General features: G+C 44.0%; 1 protein-coding gene across 4 annotated transcripts; it reads right to left on the bottom strand.

Annotated features, from left to right (window-relative positions):
* Positions 1–176: 176 nt before the first annotated feature.
* LOC135401070 (trichohyalin-like) lies at positions 177–27876 on the bottom strand. Of its 4 annotated transcripts, XM_064633214.1 has the most exons (20): positions 27659–27876; positions 27201–27266; positions 24199–24264; positions 23402–23499; positions 20789–20921; positions 19828–20004; positions 18645–18712; positions 16929–17009; positions 15946–16057; positions 15250–15317; positions 8400–8490; positions 8130–8209; positions 5995–6063; positions 5543–5588; positions 5275–5333; positions 4014–4058; positions 3869–3944; positions 3612–3673; positions 3489–3530; positions 177–3344 (listed from the first exon to the last, which is right to left on the bottom strand). In XM_064633214.1, the coding sequence occupies exons 1-20, from the start codon at positions 27669–27671 to the stop codon at positions 606–608; spliced, it is 4191 nt and encodes a 1396-aa protein (XP_064489284.1). In that variant the 5' UTR covers positions 27672–27876; the 3' UTR covers positions 177–605. The 4 variants fall into 4 exon arrangements, with proteins under 4 accessions (XP_064489284.1, XP_064489285.1, XP_064489286.1 ...); XM_064633215.1 differs by lacking the exons at positions 8130–8209; positions 8400–8490; XM_064633216.1 differs by lacking the exons at positions 5275–5333; positions 5543–5588; positions 5995–6063; positions 8130–8209; positions 8400–8490.
* Between the last annotated feature and the right edge of the window lie 20 nt (positions 27877–27896).

A 27896-nucleotide genomic window follows, 5' to 3' on the forward strand; every position in this document is an offset into this window, starting at 1 on the left:
ATCCATCACATAGAGAAGCTGACAGACGGGCTGAAGCACAATAGTGCGGACCAGGCTTAATACCATGCACAAAATCGGAGCATCAGCAGTGTCACAACATGCCTCACACTAGTTTTCCCGTTTCCTATTACCTCTTACTGCATGAGCTAATCCTTGTTCGCAGGTTTCAGTCAAAGTACGGATGAAGCCCAGATTTATTTTTTGAACAACATGGTCTGCCATGTTACAATGAAATAAACAATAAACTCCAATGCACAATACATCCCCTTCACACTGAAGGAGTTTGTTCCAATGTAACAGGTGAGTGATAACACCGCACACAAAGGAAACAAAAAAAATGCTCCATCAAAGATACAGGACAAACCATAACAAGCACACCTATAGTTCTCTTCGAAAAATAAAAGATACGGCTCGTATCATTCGCAGCATCCACTGCTAAAAATTGTAGTGTGGTTGCATGTAGCCCCATGGCTTTCCTCCTACCACGTTCAAATGCTCAATGCCACACTGATATCGTATTGATGGTACGGTGGTAAACACAGATACGACACTATTACATCCCCCCCGTCAAGATTACAAGACAGTTGGGTGCGCAAAACATTCTTTCACACATAATCGAATCCAGGAATACGCACAGTGCCTTCATTTGACCCTACTCCCCACAGAGATGTTGTCGACGTCTTGGCTCCGTCTGGGCTCTGCTCCTTGCCTGCAGACTGCCTCCCAGAAAATTCCCACTTTGTGTCGAACCCCTTCTCTTTGTTTGATGACCTATCCCAATGCATACCAGAGCTCGATTCTGTCCACCCCTGCCTGTCTTCATGGGAGTATGCAGGCATATTACTCTCCGACACACTCCAGCTCGGCTTGTCGTCTGGCTCGCGTACAGAACCAAATCTTGAGCTATCACCCTGCGGGCCATGACCCCATCTTGAGTCAGAACGTGTGGACTCTGTTCCACCTGCAAGTGGCCAATCCTGATAGCTTGTATGCACGCTTCCACCAGAACGCGCAATATGCTGAGCTGGATGACTCCCGGGATCTTCGTGAGGGCTACGATCACCAGAGCGAACTCCCTGCCGGGACCACCCAGGATGTGTCTCTGAAGATGTTGCTGCATTGCTTGTACCTGCAGGTGGCTTTGCCTCATACTTGTCCTCTTGCTTGACTCTTGCATATCCTGTCTTGCTGTCAAGAAGGGGAACATTGCGCGAGCTCCAGGGGTCTTCCTTGGTGTAGCTCTCCCTTGGGGCACGGAGTGCCAAAGTAGGCTCCTTTTGTTGAGGCAGACACTGCATTCCTGGGAAGAGGTCTTCCCCAAGGGCACTACGATCATACCAAGGTTGCTGTCTTTCTGCTCCTGCGTAATTTGCTTTGACGGGGATGCTTGAAATAAAGTGGCATTCTTTTTCATCCTTGTCCCTTGCCCCTCTGACTTTGCTGTCAAGCTTGCCTGAGTCCCGAGGGTTCTGCATGACAAGGGTTTCCTTCGGAACAGGAAGTGGCAAAAGAGCTCTCCTCTTCGGAGCTGGTGGCTGGCTTGTTGGGAAACTGTCATCCATGTTTTTGCTATCATATGCCTCCCGGTTATCATCTCTCTCTGACCTGTTTGACCCATGCTGTGAAATAACAGGAATCTGCTGCTCACATGTTTGCCTCTGGTAACAACTCTCAGTTGTGTGACCAGGAGTTCCTGTTGAGACACTTTCTACAATAGGGACTTGCTTAAGAGCACTGTACTCACGATGCTGAATGGGCTTGATGTCTACTGTCTGAATATGCACCAGATTGGAACGTGGTTTCCACTGATCTATGTTTTCAAAAAAAGTTTTAGCAGGCTGAATTTGCCTAGCGGGCTGTGAAGGAACAGTGGGAGTAACATCTGCAGCAGGTGGCCACTGATCTTCATTTTTCTGCCACACAGACTGTTCGGGATTAGCAGAGAGTTGTTGCAAGTTTCCCGTTCCATGTTGCGACAAAACAGGAGCAGAACTGTTGCAGTGCTGCCACCTATCATTGACATGGTCTGAACCTCTTGAGCCGACATCAACTTCCTGGTTGATCGACCATTCTGGTAACTGTTGAGACTCCTGACTAGCGCACCATGGTTGAAAAGACGTGCCGCTCAGCTGCTGGCTGTCTTCATCTTTGCTGTACAACATGTTTGATGACTCTCCAAACTGCTGTACTGTAATAGAAGAGACATTTGTCTCACGAGGCAGACGCTTCTGTGGAGCAGCTCGGAAATTACTGCGACACTCCTCGGCTTCCTGCTGTGAACTCCTATGCTCCTTCCAGGGTTGCCCCTGCACAGACACCTCATTAGGCCATTGTGCAGGAGAGCGGGAAAATTTTCCCTCAGATTCACGAGTAAAACTCTCCTGCAGCATATCGGTTGTATCATCCCAAGACTGCACGTTTCTTGACGGTCTTCGCTTATCTAATGTATTCGTAGCAGGCCAGCTTTCAGCGCAATCACTTTGCTGCTCGACTGGCTGAGAGCGCAACTGTTGCCCCTGCGTTGCCGACTCTATCCGGTTCAGGGGCACGTTTCTCGAAATCGGAAAGGTGCTCTCGCTGCCCCTCCTCACTTCCTCATTCTGCCAAACACGATGTCTCCTGTTAAAGTCCTCTGGGGACATGCTCCGTTGGCTAAACCTTCCTGGTTCATCACCTAACAGCTCGTGGCTTCCTGGACTACCGTGAGCGAATCTTGGCTGCAACGTGTCCCCTTGTGAGTCTGATTCACTCTTTCGCTCTGAAAAAAACATCCGCTGCCCACCCTGGCCCTCACGAAAGTCGGGCCCTTCGAATTCCCTTGGACGTGGCTGCAGCTCGTTACCTACGCACTGATATTCGTTCCCCGGAGGAGGACTATGGTTCCACATGTCGCTGGACCTCGAGGAAGGACTTTCGTCCCTCTTCCACGCCTCTTCCCTGGCTTTCATCTCGGCCACCTTACGGTGTCGTTCCTCGAGGAGCTGACGGCACTCCGCTATCATCTTCCGCAGGACTGCTTTCTCCTTCTCCTCCTGCTTTTCCACTTGAAGCTTTTCAACCAGCTTTTTCTGTTCTTCAATCTCCTTCTCCCGTTTCTCAAGCTCCTTCTGAATTTTCTGCCTTTCAAGCACAAGCCTCTCGTAGGTTGACAGGCGCTGCTTGTCACGTCGCTCTGCTCTATCGCCAGAGCCACTGCGGTGCCTCTTTCTACCGTCTGAACTTCTGCCTCCAGAGGGCTGCTGTTTTGCCTTTGCGTCATCAGATGTGACACGGCTGGTTCTTTCGGCACCCTGTGCTGCGGACTGCCCTTTAGAAGTTTGTGCTTGAGGCTTCTGGTTTGGAGGCTACAAAGAAGCCAAGTAATGTGGTAATATGCATAAAGGTGATGCTAAGCATGTTGCAAGTCAAAGATGAAAGGAGCATTGTCAGTACTTGAATTGAACACTGTCAAAGAGCAGAGGCATGCATGAAAGGATGCTTTAACATACCTTGAGTTCCGAAAGAAACTTGTGTTTTTTGCTTTTGATGTGCTATTGATCAAGGATGAAGGTAATAAATTATTATGCATCGCCAAACAGGTGCAGCATTCTGTCTTGCATATTAATACCTACCTCATCAAAAGCCTTCTGGGATGTGTGGGTTTCTTGACAGATCTCACAGTAAAGTTCAACTCCTGGAACATAACAACATGATGAGGCTACGTGCAGTCAAACATCTCTTTCATTCCCAACTAGGTTCTACCAACTGTACACTGAGGGGTGAACGTAGTGCTGTGGTCACTACATATTGTTTACTTAGTTATTTTTCAATACTGTTAGTCCCAGAAGGACAGAGGTGGAAAGGAAAAACACAGTATATACTGGCCTACCCTTAAGCGGGCCTGCTTCTACACTCTGTTTGCCCGATTTGTGTGTGTTGCTTGGTTTCTGTGGTCGGTCAGATTTCTGTTGAAAGAAGAATTGTGTTCATCACACAAGCGTCCAGGAAGTTATTTCTAGCAAAATACGACATACTTGTTTTAGTTCAGCAAGGAACTTGTGCTTCTTGCCTTGTAAATGCTATTTTGCGAAAAGATCAAGTAACATACAGTGAACATTTATCAATGAATATGTTCACTTAGTATGATTCACTGCAAGAACTTCACACAATGGAGTCTCAGAGTAGCACTCGTACACCTGCCTGGGACGAAGGTTTACAACCTAGGTGTGTGTAATTGGGTACTTTTATCTGCTGCACGCCCCGGATGTCCCAGAAAATGTCCCAGAAAATGTCCCAGAAAATGTCCCAGGAAAACAATACTACATATGCAATGCCTGACAAGAATGTGACACGGGGACTACTTCAACGGAATGAGGTCAGTTGCCCTCAGGGACTATTGTGGAACTATGAAACATCTCGTCATACATAGGCTGCACTGGTGTAAGTCAAAGAGCAGCACTGAAAAACTATTTTTAGCAAATAAGCCGCTGATTATTTGTGCGAGATTATGGTACTTTCCAGCAGAAACCATTTGTCAAGGGTGCAACTCTCCGTTCATTTATGAGATGTGACACACGCCCCATTTATTATCTAACACAGTCGATTAGGGTTTCTTTGGACAACACACAATCAGATGACAACAATCTTGGAACCGATCATAAGATCTAAAAGACGGATGAGATGGGTCAACTGACATTTAATAATCTGCATTAATCAACTAACCGTAAATTTTACAGAATGTTTTGAATTAATCCTTTAATAATACTTCAACCATATACTAACACAGGTTATTAAAAGCGTTCTGCTTTTCTGTATCATAAAATTCAGGAGTCCTACTGCAAGAATGCATAGCAATGGTTTATATGCACTGGTGCTAGGAACACAACGGCCAAAGTGTTGCCCATTGTTTGGGAAAGTAATGCCCAAAGGAGGGAATAAGGAGGGCTAACGAAAGAACTTGCTGGGACTATCTTTGTTTCCAGCACAAGATACCAATCTTAACTGTAGTTTCAACTTCAACCAGGAATGAAAACAGAAAAAGTAAAGAAAACAACAGAATGCAGTCAACATTCGATTCAATTCAATTCCATTTTTATTTTAATGGTGCCCATGAACAACTGTATTCTGAGTAATGGTGCACCGCACTAGTAGAACAAAACCAAGAAAAGTGTAACCAAGCGTTACAGACAGCATGACTATGATAATGTTATAATCCTAATGGCAGATGAGAGAACTTTGTGGTTTGCAAAAATGTCGATATCAAGTTGTCGGTGGACATCATTAAAACATACTTACTGAATCATACAAGGGCTTACTTGCACTCATAGACTGACAAATATCACAGTACAGTTCAGCTGAAAGAAAGAAAGATCAAACTCTGTATGAGCAGCTGCCTGGCAGTCGTTTGATTCACATTTTTCAGTCTTACAGTCATGTGCACTGTTTGAAAAATGTGATGACCCCAGCACTTCCGGGGTAAAAATACCATGTGTACTCCTTATGGAGTCTCTGTAGTTCTATGGCATGGCTTAAGTGAATTGCAACAGAAGTAGTTTCCACTCACGCTTCTGTCTTTTGTTCTCTGAACAGTCACCCTCGTCATCTTCTGGCTGCAAAGCAATCAAATACAATGATTAAGCACAAATGATGGGCAAATGAGCTCAGCTTTGAAACACGTTCCGAAACACAAATGTTTAGTTTTGGTTTAATGTGCTGTGGTTAATATGTTAATGTGTTGTGTTAATGTGTTGTGCCCACAAGGAACTGAAATAGAATTGGGATCTTATACCCTGTTACACGGGCAGCTTTCAACGACCGTTGAAGCCAACCGCCTTGAAAAACGTGTGCAGCACCAGCAAGCGTGTATTGTGCCAACCTGTCAAGCAGCGTTGGATTCAATGCCCTTTTAGAAGTTGACACATTACATGCTAGCTGGCGCTATGCATGTTTTTGAATGCAGTTGTCTTCAACGGTCGCACACTGGTATGCGTATCTGTCTTCCTCGATGTGACCCACCTCGGTGTCCTTCTTTTTACCAGAGATGAGCTGGCGCATCTTTTCACGGTGCCCTCTTGTCAACAAATGCTATCAAAATGAGAAGAAGTGCATCTCAAGATTTTTACAAAATATGCAGCAAAAGTCGTAAAAAGTCAAACAATCGGGCCTTGGAAACAACTGGGGAATTGAGGGGTCTTCTGAGGCATGCAAAGATACCAGGACATGCACTAACATACTACAGTTCTCGAGAAGGTGTCCAAATAGCAGGAATCTCAATGTCATTGGATTCATGCTGGTCATCAGCGAAAGCGACAGTGTTCATACATTTCATACATGGACTGGTTGGTTGACTAAAAAGTTAGTTTAATGTTGCGAGTTAATAGCATCTCTATCCCTAATTGCAGCGAATGGTGTTGTCCACAGCATTCAAACTTTGTTTCTGCATTAGGGAACGCAGCTTTGCAAGTGAACAGTTTTCATCACTTAGTACAGTGGTTCCCAAACTTCGCCACCTAGCGGCCCATGAAACAATCGACGACCCCGTCGCGACACCCGCACTATGGTTTTCCACGTCGTGATGGAAGTTAACCAAACAGTACACTGACGTTTCATTGGAGCTACAGCTCCAGAGCGAGTCCCCTGGGTCAAAGCGTCTTGCACAACGGCAGGAGCGCCTTGTCTGACGCGGTGCTTGTCCTTTCGGACTCCAAAGATGATTTTCGTTTCACAGCGGTCAGAAATAATTCCATTATTAAACAGCTGGATGGAAGCAAAACTCTGAAATCACAAGCACAAACGAAGGATTAATCCTAAGCAAATACGGCACCATGATCTGCTAAGTGCTGCATGCTTCGCTCACCGACAACGCACAAGAAACGGTTTTCTTAGGTTTTTGGCGTCCGCTCAAATTCGTGAAGATGCCACGACGCCACACCCTGAAGGCAGGGCGTCCGTGTACAAGGCGATAGACACGGACGCTGTGGCCTTTAGTGAGAGTAAGTGGACTTCACGACATACGTGAAAGCGAGGCTGTCTGATGCATCCAAAGCGCAAGCACATTTATGAGAAACCTCCGGGTCTACTGCCACGGGCTCCCTGGTAATGTAGAACAGCAGGCACGGTGTGGCTTTTCTAATTTTTATTTTTAAATTATTTTATTAAATTATTTAAAATTATTTGTGGCACACATCGCAACCCCTCTTGGAATGCGCCACGACCCCCATGGGGGTCACAACCGATAGTTTGGGAACCACTGACTTAGCAGATAATTTGTAGTGGGCTGGACCTGTGAATAAGTGGCATGCAGTACAATGGGGAGGGGAAAAGTTACTCGAGGTTGTTGTTTGGTTTGCCAGAGGGGATTGGTGAATCTGGACTGGTCGAACGTTGCCTCTGACTCAACACCGGATGAGTGAAGCCTGTTGTTAGATATTTTTCTGCCGCGGTGCAACCAAAATCATTTTCCAGATCCAGAGACTGAGGCAGAGATAAACTAAGGCAAAACGCATGGACTGAAATCTGTTGAAATCTGCGTTTCTTGTAGCACAAGATCCCGATACATATTTAGAAATAATGTTGTTCATGTATACGAACTAATTATTTATATGAACAATCCAGCTTATATGCAGTAAAAAGGACACCTGCACAGAAGCAAGAAAGCACATCTAAAATCAGTGTGAACTTGGCTGAAGACGATGAAGACGAAGGGATGAATGACGCATCACGCGTGTTGGTGCATAACGAAAGCAGAGAGCAACTAGAGGCAGTTCCATTATCATGCGTCGGAACCAAATCTTGTTTCAACAATTCGTTTAATGTTTCGGCAATTCATGAGCGATCCATTTAGAACATTGTGTTTAGTACCATCAGCATCGTCATTTGTGGTTCCCTAAAGATGCTGAGAAGATGCGAGTTGAGTGGCTGTCTGTGCTCAGTTAAGCCATTCCAGACTTTTAAGTTATCTGCATAATTTCTCAGTGCAGTAAATTAGCTTTGCCATCACATTACACCTTGTCGCATCAGCAGAGAGGCCGCCAGTTTTTAATTCTGCGTTTTTGCATCAAAGGTTCACATTCTCTCCAGAGCATTACACATGAACCTAAAAACCTGCATATGTATCGAGTGTGAACAACAAAATTCGGAAAGTCCCTCACCTCATTTAAATGAAAAGCTGAGTTTACAAACACCTGACAGATGTCACACATATATGGCACTGGCTTTGGCGGCTTCTTAGCTGCAATACAATTGCATGTGATAAGAATGCTTCACAAAGTCTGTTGTGAAATAAAATACAAGATACTGAACAGATCAAAAACTAAAACAATATTGAGGAAGGCACATTAACTGCAATCACATTTGCAGGTTGTTTACTGCTACAAGGTATCCCAAATAGTGTTCCTGAAAGCAAAACTGTGTAGCTGTACCTTTTTGTGCCGCACCCAACACCCTCTGGTACAATGGCTTTCCTCCATAGTTCAGGTCTTTGAGTTCATCAAAGCCATACTTTTCCAGAACCTGGAATATGGGGTAGCCTATCACAGAGCTCTCATTTGACATCATGTAGTATGTATTAGATTCTACAGTTCTGAGATAGAAAGCAGTAAAACATTGTTGAAGTTACAGAATAACTCAGTTATAACTAGAGGGCAGATTTTCATGCAGCTGCATGTTTTTCTCTCGACATGGTTTGCTATCCGGACGATGAAAAAAAAAACCCTTTTGGTCGTGGTTTGGGACAGACTACTGGGGTTCTAAATGCACGTTTTGTACGTTATGGCATATTCCACATGAAAATGCAAACATGGTGCACACCTTGCCATATTTTCAGATGGCCCGGTGTGAGTTCACTTCTTTTTTATTAAAGTTTTGCTTGCTTCGGGAAGGTTTCCGGTCCTTCTTTGCGCAAATTTCAGTCAGAACAGAATATGTTGGATGTTTCTGTGGGATGTGGTGTTCAGCGCAGAATGCTACCCGCAAATGTTCTAGATCTTTTCTTGCAGTGGCGCTCAAGGTGTGCATCTTCGCCAGGCGTCGAAGTGAGACTGCCGCGCGTGTAGGGCTGGTGGGCCATACTTTGCCTCTGCCACTTTCTTTACTGTTATGAAGAAGGGTGGCATTCGTATTTCAGTCTGCATTGTGGTGCAGTGCCAGAAACGAAGTTTCCAGCCGCATAATTTGTGTCTGTGGCGCAAGCCTTCTTTATTGCGTGTTCCTGAACGAAGGCGGCTTTGTTTCACCACGTGAACCCTAATATAATGCTCAAATTTTGTCAAATATTCATTAGATACATTGTCTTCATACCAAGAACGATGAAAAACTTCACATATATTCACAATTTTTACTGCATATTTCGACAATTTTTGGTGCATGTTGAATTCCGGGGTTTTTAGTGCATATTTATCCGCTCTAGTTATAACTGTTCAACCTTTTGATACAAGTGTACAGGGATTTTCATGCAACTTCAAACCAACAATCAAAACCTCCTCCTTCATTCCAGTTCATGTTATCAGCAGATCTCGTTCATTCACAGCATGCTTCAAGTCGCATCGTCTCATGGTATTTGTCACATTTTGCAAGCAATTTTCTTTTCTTTTTTTGAGCCTCGAAAAAGGAAGCTTCGAGCTTGTCCGTGTCGTCTGCTGTTTTTATGCTCTCTCCTTCTTAAAGAAGTGCTTGGTTGCAAACAACTGAATCAGGGAGGCCACTGCCAAGAGGTTGACGTAGCTGATACTGAAGATGAACGTTGTGCATGAGGAAACATGTTGTCCTGAAGGGCATGCAGGTAAACCATAGAGACCCTTATCAGGCAGGATAGAAGACCCGTGCCGAATGCCGTAGCGAGAGAGAAAGCATGTAAAATATTAATAACTCATTATGAGCTTAAAGGGACGGTCTCGTACAGCCGGGGCGATTCCGAAACTTAGCCACAACTACCTTCACGAGCACTGTACACATACAACCTTCAAAGTTTCATTCGGAATAACCAAGTCGTTTTCGAGGAATTTGCCGAAACGTGCCGTAATAGCAGACGACGAAAACTGCGCTTCTCTCATGCGTACGTCACGCATGACGTCGGCCTGCGGGTACGTCGTCGTTGTCATGGTAATCGTAACTTGCAGAAGCACCTTGGGTTGACTCATCCCCTCTGCTCTCGAAATAGGGACACTCAGGCATATATCTCCGCGAGCGGAGAATGTAGTCCGAGCATTGACTGTGGGGTCTCCGATAATGTGGTACATAGTCGGATACGTGGAACCTAAGTCACGTGTTTTCTTTCCGCGAGTATTTAATGCGGTTTTTAAATAAACACTTCTCCATGTATGTCGCCAGCGACACTTCATTTCCAAACATGATCAGCGTGCAACGGGGAGTGTAATGGAAGCGCGCATAATATATTTCTGGTCGGAGCTGTAATGTGATCGCGCGCAGATGGCCGGCGACTTCAGATTTGTGATTGTGGGCGGGGTTGTCCTGTGCCTTTTAACTTGTCTCTGAGGATTGACATAGTTGTTCTAAACCACCATGTTTGAAACTTCTTAGAATGTGCATTTTTCACCTAAGAACTGAAAGAAAATGTACAAGAGTTGCCGCGGTGCCCAGTAACTTCTGAAAGTCGTCTGCTCACGCCGATGCACTAGCGCGCACAAAAGCAGACGATTTCTGTATCCTATCACGGACTTACCCGCAGGGCGACGTGGCCGTTCTTGTTGTTGCCAACACAGATCGCGGCACGCTCTGCAATCTTTATCAATTTAATTCGGTTATTTAATAACTGTGACGTGTTTTGTCGCGTAAATTCGCAGTGTTTCATTTTCAACAAAGAGCAAACGAATGGGACACTTTATGAGAGGGGGCAGGGGGTACGAGATCGTCCCTTTAAAGAAACAATAAGGAAAAAAACAAAAGTTCATTCTGTCATTTCTGTAGAGCATTCATTCGCCATCTGTAGAGCGCATGTTCAATATTGGGGATAATGTGCTTTAAAAAAAACAGGGGCAGGGTGCTGGATAGTAATTTTGAAAAGCAGTTATTCCTATGAGCTAATGAAGCTTTCTGGTCATGCCATTTTCAACTTCTCACTCTTCGTATTTCTTTGATAGAGAGATAGAGAATTCCAAATGCGACATCAAGGTATCTTGAAAGTAACGAGTTACTTTTAAGCGTAATTAATACTCTATCTTAAATACTTTTCAAGATTGGGTATTTAGTACTCTATTCAGTTACTTTTCTTGCCTGGTATTCAGTAACTTAACTTAAATACTTTTTGTGAGTATCCTGTACAAGCCCGGTCCCAACCCCATCCAGCAGATGGAAAACTCTCTGCCTACGCTTGAGACATAACCTGGTACATACAGCGTCTATAACATTTTTATAGGTTACAGATGGGGACAACAGACAAAAATATCTGAAATCAATTTCCTTAGCAGATGTCTGCCTCAAACAAATTAACAATATTTATTGGTCTACTATTGGATCAAACAAAGCTTTTGACTTTGATTTTAGTCCCCAAGAATGCTGAATGATTGTATGTGACTTAATATCGGATACAAAGAAAAATTAAAAGAAAAACATAGGACGTTTTGAATGTGTAATAAACACACTAAAATATCAACCTGGAAAATACGAGCCCATTATTTTCCAAACACTGATGTCTTGTGATACTTCACAGTTGATATCAACACCAGAATTCCATAGAACTTCGTGTAAAGAGCAATGACAGAATATGTGACATGGCTATGTTTCATGCAATGACGTACAACAAAGAAACTGTAGCAGGCAGGAACCTTAGGGTCTGGTGGTACATGTCTCTTGAGTCAGCACTCTCAGCATCAAAGTTTGCTGTATGTCACCAAAGGTCACCTCTATATTTTTGCAGATATTGTATTTCTATAGCTGCAAAAAATATGCACAAGCCAAGCTTCCAAGTTTCTTCTTTTCGTTCGGTCACACACAAGTTACATAACGGTACCACTACGCTCCCTTCAAAAGAAATAGGGCCATATTGTGCAGTGTCCGAGAACGGTTGAATACAAACACACATACGATCCGGTTGCGGAATTAAATGGGCACCGCATACACGTTCGGTCCCCGCAGGCCTTCGTCAAGCATCCCATGTATAAATGTACATAACAGGATGTGTGTAACTCAAACTGTAAAGCCACCACTCACACACCATTGCGAACTTTCAAACATGTTGACAAATTAAGAGATGCACTGCGGTGCCCAGCTGTGCACAGCGCCATTCACGCACACACGGCAAACAAACGTCGCAGCTCGTAACAGTTCGTCGGACAACCGGGCAACGAAGAGTAGTACCTCTGAACAGCGTGTTATCGCTGCACAATTGAATTTGCAAAGCCCATTAAAAAATTGGGGATGCGCGGCAGCATAACTTTGAGAGCGTGACCTGATCCTGCTGGAGCGACATCGGGAGAAGACCAGCCTTCACGCGCCGCTGAAAATTTGTGCGCAACAGAAACAATAATATGTCGACCACGTACCCTCCATTCCAGCTACATGATGTGATGCTACAAGCCTCTTTGTAGGCACTCTCTGTATTTCCCATAAACGTCACGGAGTGATGTCAACCTTACTCATTCTCTTCTGGGACCATAGGAGTGCAAGTAATTGTAGTGCGCGTGCAGCTCAAAGACCTCGTGTACACTCTAGTCATTTTTTGTGCGTTAGAATGCAAAAAACGTTCTCGCACAGCCTGCCTTAACAGAAAAATACATGGAGGGGGTATGCACTGTCCCTTTACGATGTGAGATTCCCAACCTTTAGATTGTTCGTGAGCTGTCTACTCTATGTGGTCATCAAATACTACTACAACATTACTATTGTGGCAAATCTGCATTCATACTATCATAATGGGGCATCAACAGATATGGGAGTAAAAACCGGGACTGGTGTACTTAAAAAGGGGAAAAAGGGAGGCAAATTATACTTAACATTTCGAGCGGACGCTCTTCATCAGAAAAAAGGGGGGAACAGGAAGCTAGTGCTGGAGGTTGTTAAACATACTGCCATGCTGTTTAACATCCTCCGGCACTAGCTTCCTGTTCCCCCCTTTTTCTGATGAAGAGCGTCCACTCGAAATGTTAAGTATAACTTCCTCCCCCTTTTTCCCCTTTTTAAGTACACCAGTCCCAGTTTTTACTCCTGAGTTTTGTGTACCTGGCAGTCCTTTTTTATCATCGACAAATATGTATGAGAGGCTATTTCTACCCGTGTGGTGAACCAGACTGTATCTGGAACAGATGGATGGAGTAGGAACTGAATGATATGTTCAGGTGGTCCAACATCAAAATGTACCAACACAGCAAGGATGTGAGTGACTGCCACGTGTTCAACATCACAACATGTTCTTCACACGTATCGCCGTAAGGTCTTCCCTGTCTGCCATATGTAGTAGTAGCATGCAAGCCTCATTTACTTCAGCCACAGATACACCATGCACAATGTGTGACATATCCACGAACACTGAATTCCAGCATTTATTTTTTGCATGAAATGCTCAGACTTAGAATTAACCAACAATTATAGATATCGTTCTGAAACATGTTTTCTGCTGTATTTGTTGCTTCGTTACAACAGTCCAATGCAGTAAGTGAAATCACAAATGCAGCATCAAATTTGTTTTATTTATTTTCCGTTTCAAGCATGCAAATGAGTGTCGCTTGATCATATTGGCTGTTGCTTGAGTGATTGCAATGACCGAGCTGTCAGGGCCCCCTAAATGCCACAGTGAGTGCCCTCGTTAGAAACAGACTACTATGTGCTGCTTTGTCTCTGTCTCCTATGTGGCCCAGCAAGTGCTCTCTTGTGACATCAAAAAGAAAAACCCCAGCACTGGTCATGATTGACTGATTGATTGACCAACTGATTGCAAAAAGAAAATAATATAGAGTTGTGGTCATGGTGATCATGGTTGAGTTGTGTAACATGATACAAACTGTCATGATACACCTCTTTGGTGCTGCGAATACCAAGGTGCACATTCACGGGCATCAAAGCGATGCAACCAGTTTCGAGGACAGCTGTAACCCAGCTCCAAATGCTTGTCGATAAAAATACTTGCACAACCTTGGTCACCTTTTCTTTCCACAGTTTTGAAAGGAACTCGGTTCATACTAAACATGGCTTTAGTGCTCTCCATGCACTCTGGTACTCCTCTGGTACTCCATGTAACTGTTGCTTGAAGCACACAAGATTCCATTCACATTTCTTTGTAGTTCAGTCTAGTGATTTCTTCAGAAGCCTTGGGCAAAGAAATGCTGAAGGAGTGCAGGCTGAACATAACACGACTTCAATGTCTTCTTACTGCTTCAAGCTCGCTGGACTTCAGGACTTTGTTCGTTGTTCTCCTGCCCTTTGTTCAGCAAAAACAACTTGCCAGATTTGACCACGTAGCACTATCATGTATGTAGCATGGGCAATATGCTACATACAAGATATTTTCTGTCACGCATTTTGGCGTACGCTCAGCAAAACCAAGAGAGATGGTGGATTCCTCCAGTGTAGCATTCTTCCAGTGATGCTACCGATGAAGTTGTGTTTCATCTGGACCTAAGTAAAAGCAAATGAGCACACACAACATGGTCTGTATTGCAATGTCACATGATGATCATCTAACAGCATAATGCAGTCTCACTAGCCCACAGAAACAACTAGAGTAAGAAAGCTTTCCGTGAGATGGATTATCGAGTCATCAGGGTAAATAAATATTGCTGCAACCACAAAGAACCTCACCTAGATATCAAGAGTCAGACACTGTTTCCCCACTGTTCTGCAGTTACTTCAATGATGCTGCTGGTTGCTGATGATGCTCCCTGTATCAAAATTGATTTTCACTCGAGAACATGAGAGAGAACTTGTACGTTTACATCAAACATTGGTGGAACTCACCTGTTCATAGAACTGATGCAAACTAATTTGCATCACCTTGTCACCCAGCCATCCAAGCAAGCAAGCATCTTCTGGGGATCTTTCAAAGCGCTGTCTGCTCATCCGACATCTCAATCTTTCTCAGATTGAGAAAATGTTTTCCGAAAGTGGCCTCTCTGGCATACTTACCTGCTGCACACGCAGATAAGCAGGTCATTAAATGCTAGATTCAACACTTCAGATGACCATCTACCGTGGAATGATTGTGTTCCTTTCTCTGTCTTGCACATACAAGGCCTCAGAACATACATACTTGCAGTGCAAGCTAATGCCTTCAAATCCTTAGAAGTCCACACAGTATGACCGTTGTGACAGTTTCGACGATACCTTTGAAACATTTCCATCATCTTCTTTCTTCCGCCTTTTGACTTTGATGGGAAGTTCGTGCGTGTCACCTGGAATATGTCACAATCGTGAGTGCAGTACAGTACATCACGAGTGGCGAAGCAGTTTTTTCTAACCAATACGCTGTGCAAGTGCGTCTCTACACATGAGAGGAGGAAGTGAGAGGGAAGAGGGAGGGCGCCGCCATAGCCAATGGGGCTTTCAGAGTGGAGTAACAGGGAGAGGAGATATGCGCAGAACGCTCGGTTACTTGCAGAGCGTATGATACCTGATACATAGAGCCTGAAGTTTTAGGGTTTAACCCGATTCTTCCCCGAGTTTGCACCCCGAATTGAAGGTTGCCCCCTTAGGGTGAAACCAGATTTTTACCAGGCAAATTGCCCTCTCTGGGATGTCTGTAGGAATGCACCAACCCACTTGTTTGGCAGAAAAATGCAGTTACACCACCGTTACATACCGTTTGCACCAAACCGCTACAGCTAGTTTGAATAACTGAGCCCGATTTCTCCCCGATTTTAGCGTAATAGAAGTTTTTTTCACTCGAATTCGCATGAATTTAGCGCACATGTTTATTTACCCGATTTTTACCCCCCCGAATTTAGAAAAAATATTTCCCGAAAACTTCAGTCTCTACTGATACACCACAGTTTCTCCATCGTGTCGCGTGCAATTTTGTACCTTTATCATTTGCAGATTCATCATCTGATGTTTCCCGTCCTCTCTCGTCACGAGGCTTGTCCTCCTTAGGTGTTTCCTCCTTTAGTTTCTTCTTGTTTTTAATGGAAAGTGCCTGGCAAGACATGGAAGCAAGGACAAGTGAGCAACACTACACAGTGATACCAAATGGGTATACTGAAAAAAAAAAAAAAAAAAAAAAATAGCAATGCTTTGTGCCACATGACACAGAGGGCAAGCCTATGTAAAGCAGAACACATAATGTTGAAAGCTAAATTAGTGTCTCAGAATATATAATAAAATTAGGGTCTGACTTTCTCTTGTGTGGGTTGAACGCCTTTGTTGGTTGAACTCGCCTGCTATTTTAAAATCTGTAACTAGAGGTGAAGAGAGGGAGAGAGATAAATAACTAATCTGCTGGCTGCTATTGATACATCTGGGCGTCATCTGCTTTTCTTTCTTCTTTTCTTTTTTTTTTGGCAAGCTGCTCATGGTTACAGTGCACATACTGGTCAAATATTGCACATGATTGGAATTCGGGGAGAAATTCGGTTTAACCTGAAAAAGTCACACCCTAAATATAACACGTCAAAAACACTTGATTTCTATTTACTAATAGGAAGTTTTCTGTAAGCATTTTATTTCAAATTCAGTGGTGGCTTTTGGAACATAACATTATTTGAAGGTGTTTTGTTCTTCATTGTGCACCATCAGGGAAAAACATCAAGGTTAGTACTTGACGCTTTCAAACATTCACATGGCTGATTCCACTGTTTACCTTTGCGAGAAATACAGAGAATATTTAGAGGTTTTATTTTTATTTTTTCACTGCGTCTTTTCCTCATGTGATGGAGGTCAACCAAACCAGGTCAGGATAGCACAAGGCTTCTGCTTTTATCCATGAGAACAAGAACGAAACCTTTCATGCATTCATGGATCTATGCCATGCAATATCCTCACAATGTCATGCAGTACAAAAGGGATACCTTTGTAGCTTTTAGCACTGCCTTTGTGTGGTTCACAGTCTTGTGCTCCTTTCGGAGTAAATGGTTCTTGCTCTTCATGTGCTGTGCAAGCAAAACATTTTAGCCATTAGAACTTAAATGTTGACTGGCAAGTCCCAATCTGCAATAGTGAAATGCCACGAGGACCTCTCTACCTATGCAGACATAAGACACTCATGTGGGCACCTAAGAGCTCTGAACATTTTAAGATGGCGACAAGTTGTGTGGCAACTGTCTCACTTGAGTTCACGCAACTCATAGACACCTTGAACGCCTCAAATTTTTTGTGGTACTATATATACTTGTACTGGCATAACCACCGAAAAACAAAAACATGCTGTCTCCCTTTGCAAAGACGTATACAGCCCAAATTAACCTGCAGTTCTGACCAAAAGTTCTGCTGTGAACAACTGGTGCTGCCACCATCAAACGAGACAGTGGCTTATTAAATGCAAAATCTATGTGCTCCTCGAACAAGACCATGAACATGTTTAAAGGGACCATGAAATGATTTTCGCGAATTCTGAGTACTCTGCTAGAAACGGGTCTCATGATCCCTCACTATCATACACATATCCAATTTTAACCATGTTCCGTGCACCGGGGCTGCAGTTACCATGCAAAAATAGCGGGGATGTGACCGCAGGATACATCCCTTCGAAGCGGGCTTATATCATCGCCATCCAGTCCTCTCAGCCAACTGTGGACCACGTGGGTGCATGGTTTCGGTTTGGACAACAACGACATTGCATATCTGTCGTCGAAATCAATAGAAATATGGCAAAACGCAAATTGTCAGCGATGCAGGAAGGGATTATGCGACACACACACCATCTAGAAATCATTCCTATGCAGCAGCTCATAAAAGGCCGTCGACAGAGACATTTTCTGACGAAGAAGTTCAGAGAGGAAAACGTGCTCTGATAACCACGCTAACAGTCAACGGTTACATTACACATTCTGGTAGAAGTTTGTGTAAACGATTTGATACAATCCTATCTCCGGGTCAAACTAAAACATATTTCATGGCGAAGTTTGCAATTTGCTCGCAAAAGCCAATACGCTAGTCGGCAACATTCTCTGTGTATGATGTCACGGCCAGTTTGCCTCGCTGGAGGGGCCGTAGCAGTCGCCGTTCACGGTCGTGGTTAACGTAGAATATTTTCGCTATTTGGACGATTGTCAACTTCATATTTCACAGGGTGAATGCTTTAGTACAGAGGAACAAATCGAAAATGATCGCAGGCTTGTCAAATAACCTTTCATGGTCCCTTTACTTCTGTCCGCAAAACAGGCCGGAATATGGATGCCAGAAGCTATTTTCCCTTTGCTCCACTTTATTTCAGCAAGTAGACTGGATAAACATGAAGCTACATACAATTACTGTTGGATTGTACTTTATACTCAGTGAGAGCAGTTTTCGGTTTTTGCACAATACAGGGCAATAACAAGTGGAATGTGAAATTCAGCGAAGTCAGTGTGATACAATCAAAAGTGATTTGATTTCGCTGACCTCAAGACATTTTTGTTGTGCTCTACATTACACATAGGATGAAAACAAAACTTAATTCCATTAATTAATTAATAACGTAACAGATCCCTCTTTCTCTCAATTTTCAAAATTTCAAAAACATCATTAAAGGGGAAAGTGTGTCACCCACGCCAAGAGTAGCCTGGGCGCCACAAAAAGATACTTACTATTTCATATTGTTGCATGGAGTTCAATTCAACGCTGCAATGCTTGCACATCAGCTTACTTCCAACCACTGGAATAGTTTGTTACCAAAGATGAAAAGATGGGGCAACAAAAGATGTTTCCACCTCCAGATACGAGAAATGCATAAAGTAAACATGAATGAGACATACCATTTTCCGCCTTTTCTAAAGGGACAAACGTAAATCTTGCCCAGCAAGGAAGTACAATTATTTTTTTTTACCTCAATAACACTTTCCCACATCCCAGGAACCACAGAAGCTGTGATATGTCTTTTTGCTTCATCCATTTAACATCAGTATTTTACATACGCTGTCCTGTGTAAAACATCTGTAACTTCTTTCCAATATCTGCTAATGATGAGGTTTCACAGGTCACAAGGTGCCATCTGAAGACACACCCACGATAAAAGCGTTTCGTGTACTACTTATCAGTGGAGCAATGTGTTCGAAGGCTACACACCCGCTGTAACATAACCCAGGTGATAAATCTTCATAAATCAGAACGATAACATCATAGCACTACACAAAGCCACATTGCTTGGGTGTCACAATGGACCTCTTTCATAACTGCCTATGTGCATGCATGTGGTGCCTGTGACTTTGATGGCCCCATGGAACATTCTTTCTGCACTTGAAAGATGGCGTTGTTGGGGCAGAAGAAGAACAACGGTTCGGTTTAGTGACCTGCACCCAACTGACTCGTAATCGTCGCGCTTCGTGCGGGTGCGAGGCGGTCCCCTGCGTAGCCCGCGGTGCTGCTACAGTGTTTTACGCATTCAGTTGAGCCGGAACGCCTCCCCCTCTGGGTACGACGCGTGCCCGGGAAGCGCGACACCTGGGCAGCCTGCCTGATGGATCTCGAAGTTTGCTTTTGCAACAGAGTACAGCGCACGTGGGTTTGTTTTGGAGTGCAAGAAGAGTGGTTCGCCGAAGAGCTGCTCGGCTGCGACGTGATTAGGAAAGAGGTCCATTAGAAAAGAGGTCCGCACTTGGACTGAATTTCTACCCGGTGAAGAAAAATAAACGCGAGAAACGACCACATAATGACTCTGATCAGTACGGGTGTGTTGATGTCTGCAGTTGAAAGCATGCAAAACATGAGCCACAAAAATTTCATGAATTTCACACTGCCAGAGATTCCAGAAGGACACATTGAAGGGCTTACATCTGGTATCTTCGAGTGTCTCTGTATGGTCTGCCGATATCTTGAGAGATGACAGCGGAACATTGAGCTTAAAGCAGAGCTGTTTGTGGCGAATGCCATTTAAGTGTTCGGAACGTTGCTTCTCGCTGTTCAGGAAAACATTGCAGATGGCGCAATGTGTCTTGGGTCCCCGTTTACCTGCACGTGGAGATGTCAAAGCTCGGATAAAGGTAGTCAAGTCAGACGATGAACAGGGCAAGGACTGGAGTCCCAAACATGCCATTGACATTTCGTACCAACGAGGGTCAGGTGTTTCACAGGCATGGTTTTTATTTATAAAAAGATACGCAAGCGCAGCTTTGACCATGAGACACACCGGGTGGGCGGCCGAGACCAAAGGGGAGCGAAGGAGAATCAGAGATATGGGTAAGGGAAACAGAGAGACTAGAATACGACAAGTGGTAAGAGAAGCATATCAGCACAGAAAGTGCAAATTCAGCAGTGTGCACACAAGCATACTGTTGGTCATGACACACAAACATGAGTACGACCGTCCAGATTTTTCATACTCACTCTTTACCATATTCCTAACCTAGTGACAATGGAGTTTGACCCATTCCAAGTTCTTGACAGGGCCTTAGTAAATTTTCTGAAATTTCTCCATGAAACACCCTCTGTGCTAAAACACTGCCAGTATTGCCTTTCAACTGGCAGCCAGCATGGGCAACAAATAACCAGCCTCGCCGGTTAAATACAGACTGGGCTGGGTGATACCCCTAGCTGCAAGAGATATAAACCCTTAAACTCCCGCCAGAGTTGGCAGGTGTGGCATCGCATCAGTGATTTGCATAGAATCGACGTTGGCCAGTTACGCCGCCAGCTCTGACCAAAAGGTGATGGCACCAGAGGTGCACAATGTAGGACACATTTCACTAAAAAACTGTAACAGTATACCACAGTCCAAAAGAGTTTAAAAATGTACCTGGCACCGTGTAAGGAGCAGCAGCACTTCTCCTAGCAATCACCCGCTTACGATGTTCAAAGCTCTGGATGTGCAGGTTGTACTGGCTCACAGTGTAGAAGACGCAGTCACAGAGCGCGCATTCATACTGGCGCTAGAAAAAGATTAACCTACATGAAATAGCTGCGCGGATTCTCTGAGGTGTGTCGTATTACTTTTTGCTGACATTAATTTGAAGTAGTAATCTGTAACAGCTATTACAAAAACGTACCAAAGTGAGCTTTAAGTGGGCGCCCAGTGGCATCACTAGGGCACGCGTCACCAGGTACAGGAGCACATTGCATCACACCTCCAATAATGCAACCCTTTTCATACCAGGCAGTACACAGTACTTCATACCACGCACAGAAAAAAATTGCACGTTCGCAGAGTCGTCGCGCCCTCAAGTGGTTTCTGGCATTTCTGGCATGGTTGTAGAGAAATGAGAGAAGCGGCGGTACTGGTGTAGCGCGTCACCCCCTTCCACTGCATCACCCGGTGTGGACGGCATCCCCCTAGTGACACCACTGTGCACGCTGGAATGTATCTGAAAGTCACTATGGTGGCTCTTTTTCATTCCTCCCGCTCCAAACTGTTGCAAAAATAAAACCATTTACTCAAAGCAAAGGGTTACATGTCCTTATTCTAGCATTAAAGATACAACATTGACAGGGAAGCACCACTACACACTTTCTTAAAACTCTGACGAGAGGGCGTTTCCTTCACTCTGCGAGGGGACACTCCGTGTCTCACATATGTTGTGGTGCTTTTATATAGTGGTATACGTCATCTCACAGCAGTTAATGTACAATGAATGTCCCCCGTTTAGCTACGCAAGAACACCACTCATGCAGTCTCTGCTGTATGTGGCTGCCGGAACGCCAGCAAGGTGTGGGAACCCTTCAAAGGAAGCAAAGGTGATTTGAAGTGTCGTACGCCTTTGGAGGCACCTTCAGAATACAGTGCAATCCATCTTAATTCAAACTTCCGAATGATTCAAACTGACACTTGGCTCCCGAGCAAAACCACGTGTATTTCTATGGGGGGAAAACGTCGGACTTCGATCGTTATTGTAAAGGGGCTCGTTATTTTATTCCCCCCATTCCACCAAGCACTGGGGTAGAGTATCGCCTGTTGCGATGAAACTCCCCACTCTCCAAGGCCGAAAATAAAGTTGTTGTTGTTGTAATTCGAACATATGAACGTGCACAACGGCTTATTCGAACGAGATTGCACCGACACTCACGACTCCAACTCAGTTCACCAGGACACCAGGCTCAAAGTCAGGGACACCTTTACTTATTAATTGTATACTTTACCTATTATACTTGTAAGTTCTTTCCTCATAAAAGCGATACTTCTGTCAGAGGGAAGACGAGCAAGGAATGAATCACAAATGGTACGCGCCAATGTTTGAGAACGTGTCGTGTTGTCCTTTTTCTGTTCCGTGTATCGGGTTTTATCGTCGTTTTACAATGCGCCAATGCGACGGGCACGGTACGATGCCGCCAACACGTCGTCTGTTCTAAGGGGATCAAGACCCTTCCTGTTAACTACAACAAAAACGGAAGCGATTCGATATTTTCTCAAATTGGGTTAGAATATTCGTGTTTGCTCGACTCACGATTGGGTTGGGCTTAACGCCACAAACCACGACTTGAAAACCCGAGACGAGGTAGGGACGATGACGGACAAACACAAACACGGTCTCAAACTCAGCCAGCTCGCTTGCTACCTAACTTTCCTTTCGTTATCACAAACCATGTTTGTAGGGTCTCGGCTGAAGCAACGAATGCAAATGCACGCAACAGGTTGGTTTCTGCTCCGAGATGCTTCGATGCTTGCCCGTAAATAATATTTTGGAAAGAATGAGCCTTTCATATTTCCGCCACGAACATGCGGCAAGGCCAAGCAAGCCATGGCGTGTCTCCGACGCAGCTAGTACAGTAGAACCCCTTTGTAGTAAACTCTCTGGGACCATGATGAAATTTTACTAGATCGGGAGTTTTATTATATCAGGTGTGCCATTGAATGTATGGGATTCTATTGGGACCACAGTTCTCGTTTACTATAAGCAGAGTTTTACTACAAGAGGAGTTACTATAAAGAGTTTCTACTGTATGTGCTGCCGGTGCACCATGCCCTCGTTCAGAGCAGCTCCCTTTAGTGCGAACTATGCTGTATTCGAACAAATCTTCAGTCCCCCTTCATGTTCGAAGTAACGTGACCGCACCATACCAGAACCACACTCGAGAATCACCTGAAGAAGAATCCGGAAGCTATTCGTTTTCGCTGCTCCTGTAGTAGGGTTGCAAAGGCTTGCTGGTTCTGAGTGTTCTGAATAGAGACTTTAGAAACAAACCGGATTTTTGTTATTGGCTGAAAACTCTGACTTTTTGATAATTCAGACTGATAATTCATTCTCTGTATCTTGGAGGTCTAAAAAATCAGGTTGCAATTGCGTAACTATTCCCTTCGGTTACGCAACTACTCGCTTCATATTTGAGTCAGCTTTGTAAATATTTGCTTCAGGCTTAAAATGACAATCTGCAAAGTCTACCTGGTTCTAGTCTTAAATGCAAAAAGACAACTTACACCCTTAGCATTATCTTTGAACTTCCTTTTCTTTGAACGTAGGGAAGATTCCGGTCTTGGTTCTTTCTTTTCCCTGTGCCTTGATTCCTTCGAGGCACCTGTTTATGGTAAAGTATTTTCAGTTTCCTGAACTCATCATAATTCAGTATACACATGCATGCACTGCTTGTGACACACTTGTCTGAAATCTTCTGCCCCTGAAGTAGCTGTACCCATGGGCACCATTGAGGGGGCACTTGCCCCCTTCCCATTGGCTCAGCCCCTTTTTCGTTTTCTTTCTTTCTTTTTATTTTTGTCGTGACTTTGCCAGAGCCCTGCCAACGTGGTTAAGGCTGCACATCTCTTAAAGTTCCCGCATTACTTCTTTTATACTTTTCTTTTTTCGTTACGCCAGCAGCAAAACAGCACACAACCTGTCCTAAATAACGTGGGACTGTGCAGCGGCGCCCAGATCCGAGATCTTGTCCCTCCCTGAGAAATTGCCTAGCAACACCCCTGGCTGTACCATTGGTGTGTTTGAGGGCAGGGATCGGAACCGGAACTTTTTCCGGTCTGGTTCGGGTTTAGCTTCGCTGAACCGAAGTTATCAGCTTGAACCGGTTCAGGTAAATTGGTTCAGTTCAGGTTTGGCTCAGGGAGTGTGTAATAATTGTGAAATGATTTGTATGCATTGTGCCCATAGGTCAGGTGTTCCCCTACACTATGTCCCAACCTCCTGCTTCAGTCATTTCTTCTTGCAATTCCCTTATATTTTGCTCTTTCCGTATTTCCACTATTCTTATTTATCTATTTTGTACCTTCAGGAGTCCTGTGCCTAGACCTACTGCGTTGTCTTGAACGCTTTTCATCTTCAGAATCAGAACCTGCAACAAAGCAATAAGCAATTGTGAGGCTGTGATGAACTTTAATGCAATCAGAGTCTCAGAGAAAAATCTGCAAACAAAAATATATGAAACACCCTCTTTGCCCAATTCCCAATGGTTCGTGAGCGTGCTAACCTCAAGTTCCAGAAACGTGAACGGAACACTAAAGGTTGTTGAAAGACACTTTCCATCCACTTTTGTTTCGTCGGTGTCGTTTATCCCAAACTCAGGTTAATGTCTTCAACAACTAGTCTACACCAGCTAGCTTGCACCCTGCTACTATGTTGTATGTTAAACATTACAGGTTTTTCTAGGTAGGTCTCCTCAAAAGAGTGCACGAATCATGGGAGGATGGTATGCACCTTGGGGGTTAGAATATGTGAACATAACATAACACGCGTGAATGTGAACACATTGAAACATGCGCGTGTCAAACCTCATTCTGAGCATACTAGTACGCACCTACGTGATCCATCAATAAGCTCTCTAGTGCAACATTCAGTGGTGTAGCAGTATACAGGGTGTTTGCTCTAACGTGTCCAGAAATTTTTTTGAAGCAAGTGATAAAAGAGAAACGAGCACTACTTTTCAGCTGCTTGACTAAGAAACAGGTGCTACTCGTGAAGCAGTACCTGTTTCTTACTCAAGTAGCAGAAAAGTACCACTTGCTTTTCTTTTATCGCTCGCTTTAAATATAATTTCTGGACACGTTAGAGCAAACGCCCTGTATGTCGTGTTCGAACTGTTTCGAGACTGTTGTTCACCGGCCTAATTTTGAAGCGTCATTAATTAGTTACTGATTAGTTAATTAGCGCAAAAAGGCGAGACGACAGAAGGAGACACAGACACAACGAGGGCTAGTCATTAATTAGGTTCCAAGTATAGTTTGTTTTTTTCTACCCAAGGGTCTACACGATCAACCGTTACCTAAGGTAGGGAATAATGTGCCCGGAAAAAATGGTACTGCGGGCTTCTGCACACGCAAGAATAGAGGGACCTATTTGAGGATAGCCGATGAGACACGTCACAGCCGACAGAGTGTTACCATTCGCACTCCCGATTTGTTGGAACTGGGAGACATAGGCTTTTTTTTTTCATATGTTAATGGACAATAAAATCTGCACGCAATTCAATGAGGTACATAAAACCAATATAATTCGCTGCATCGGACCTGTATGATAGTATTTTTCTATTGTTGGTCACACACGGGTTTTACATTGTCCCCTGCATCTTTTCTGCGCAGATGTTTACGGGCAATACGGCCTTTCATTCATTGTTGCATTGCACTTACAACTCCACCTCTGCTGAAGGTACGGTTCATTGATATCGAATATATGAGAGGACAACGGTAAAACCTGTATCTGACCAACAATAGGAAAATACTAGCATCCAGGTCGACTTCGGGACTCCATCCGACGGACCCCACGCACAGTGGGTGTGGAGACTTCAAAGTATGCATGCTGACCTGACCTCGCAGCCTCAAGTTAGTGAGCTCAGTTTAAAGCGTCCATATGCATCTTTTTTTTTTTTTTACGAATACAGAAGGGGAAACTGCGAGGAAGAAGGTCACCAGAATGAAGGAGCACAAGGCACAATTGACAAAACCACCAGCAAAGAATCAACGCACCGAACTTGTCGATCACGTGTTAAGAACAGGACATACTTTCAATTTTGACAACGCGACAACATTGACCTTTGAACACAGATGGGGGGTGAGAAAATTCCTTGAATCTTGGCACATTCATAGCGAGATAAATGCCTGTAACAGTCACAAGGGGCCCTTACCAGTCTGTTACAAGGGTTTAAAAGGATTCCCGTTTTAAGCCCCCGTTTCATTTTCCTGTGCTGATGATGACGCCCGAATAGGTGTCGAAACGTTCACGCTTTTCTTCTTTTTACAACTTGTTATGCAAGCCAGTGTTACTCCATACTATTAAAGAATACAGAAGGTAATGTGCCATTCTGCTTGCAACTCTGTAATACTACCTTTTAAAAAAGAACGCAGGCACCATTTTTCCAATGTATCTGCCAGAAATACGCGGATATTAGCAGGGCATTGGAGAACCGCCTCATAACCTTGTTGCGTTGTCTGTACTCCACATAATAAAAAATAAAAGAGAGAGAGAGCAAGACAGAAGGAACAGACGGCAATCCGCTCAATACAACCGATACAGTGAGTGATATCGCTTTCATGAATGGCGTGCAGCTTTTATTGTTCATTAACATCAATGTTAATGAAAAAAAAAAAAAGCATGCCTCCTAGTTTCAACAAATCAGGAGGGTAAATGATAACACTTGGTCGGCTATGATCCATTTCATCGGCTATCCCCAACCACATTCCTGTATTTTTGGGCGCACAGAACCCTGCAGGATCATTATTTCCGCCCACGCAACCAGTGACCATTTTTTCTGGGACCAAATTATCCGGAACTCTGAGCCTGTACGATTCAAAGATGCAATTTTGCTGCAGGTCTACCTACTAAGATGTGCAATAGGACAATTAACAAATGGAAAAATAATCATTAATATCATTATTCTGTCAGCACGCATACTTTGAAGCTGCACCTTCTTGTAGCTCGTGAGCTTTGAAATGTGTAATGTTGTGAAATGATTTGTATGCATTGTGGCTGCTGAAACAAATAAGGTGGCTTATTTATAGGCAGGCGAGCTAGTGGACAAAACCCAAGATAAGATTGCCTGAGTTATGGGCACACACAGGAAAAACTCGTGTCATGTTGTTTTTCTGTTGTGCTCATGGCTCAGACTATCTTAGTACTGCTGAAACAAATTCCCCTACACCATGTCCCATTCTCCTCTTGCATTCATTTATTCTAATAATTCTTTTATATTTTGCTCTTTCCATTTTCATATGCGCTGATGGTGTACTTTAGGCACCTGAAATGCACTCGAGCTATTCTTATATATCTATTTTGTACCTTCAGGAGTCCTGCGCCTGGACCTACTGCGTTCTCTTGAACGCTTTTCATCTTCAGAATCAGAGCCTGCAACAAAGCAATAAGCAAATTGATGCAACGTACACAAGAAAATGTTGTTGAATGGTTTGAGAAACTGTGACAAACTTTAAAGCAATTGAAATTGTAGAGAAAAATTTGCAAACGAAAAGATATGATACATCCTCGTTGCCCATTCTCAATGGTTCGTGAGTGTAGTAACCTCGAATTTCCAGAATCGTGAACGAAACGCTACAAGTTGTTGAAAGACATTTTCCGTCCACTTCTGTTCCGTCGATGTCGTTTACCCCAAACTGAGGGTAATGCCTACAGCAAGTACAGTCTACACCAGCTAGATGTACCGCTGGGGGCATATGTGAACATAACATAACACGTGTGAATGTGAACAGCGTGTGTCAGCCCTCATACTGAGCTGTACGCACCTGCGCGATCCATCAATAAGCGCCCTAGTGCAACATCCAGTGTTGTAACAGTGCGTCAACGGTATGTACCGTGTTCGAACTGTTTCGAGATTGTTGTTCACCGGCCTAACTTTGGAGTGTCATTAATTAGGTTCCAAGTATACTTTCTGTTTTCTCTCCCTAAGGATCTACCGGATCTACTACAATAACCACCGCACATGCCACCATTACATGAATGTTGCCGAACGAAGCGGAAATG

The sequence above is a fragment of the Ornithodoros turicata genome, chromosome 7 (genome assembly GCF_037126465.1).
Source record: "Ornithodoros turicata isolate Travis chromosome 7, ASM3712646v1, whole genome shotgun sequence".
Taxonomy (NCBI): Eukaryota; Metazoa; Arthropoda; class Arachnida; order Ixodida; family Argasidae; genus Ornithodoros; species Ornithodoros turicata.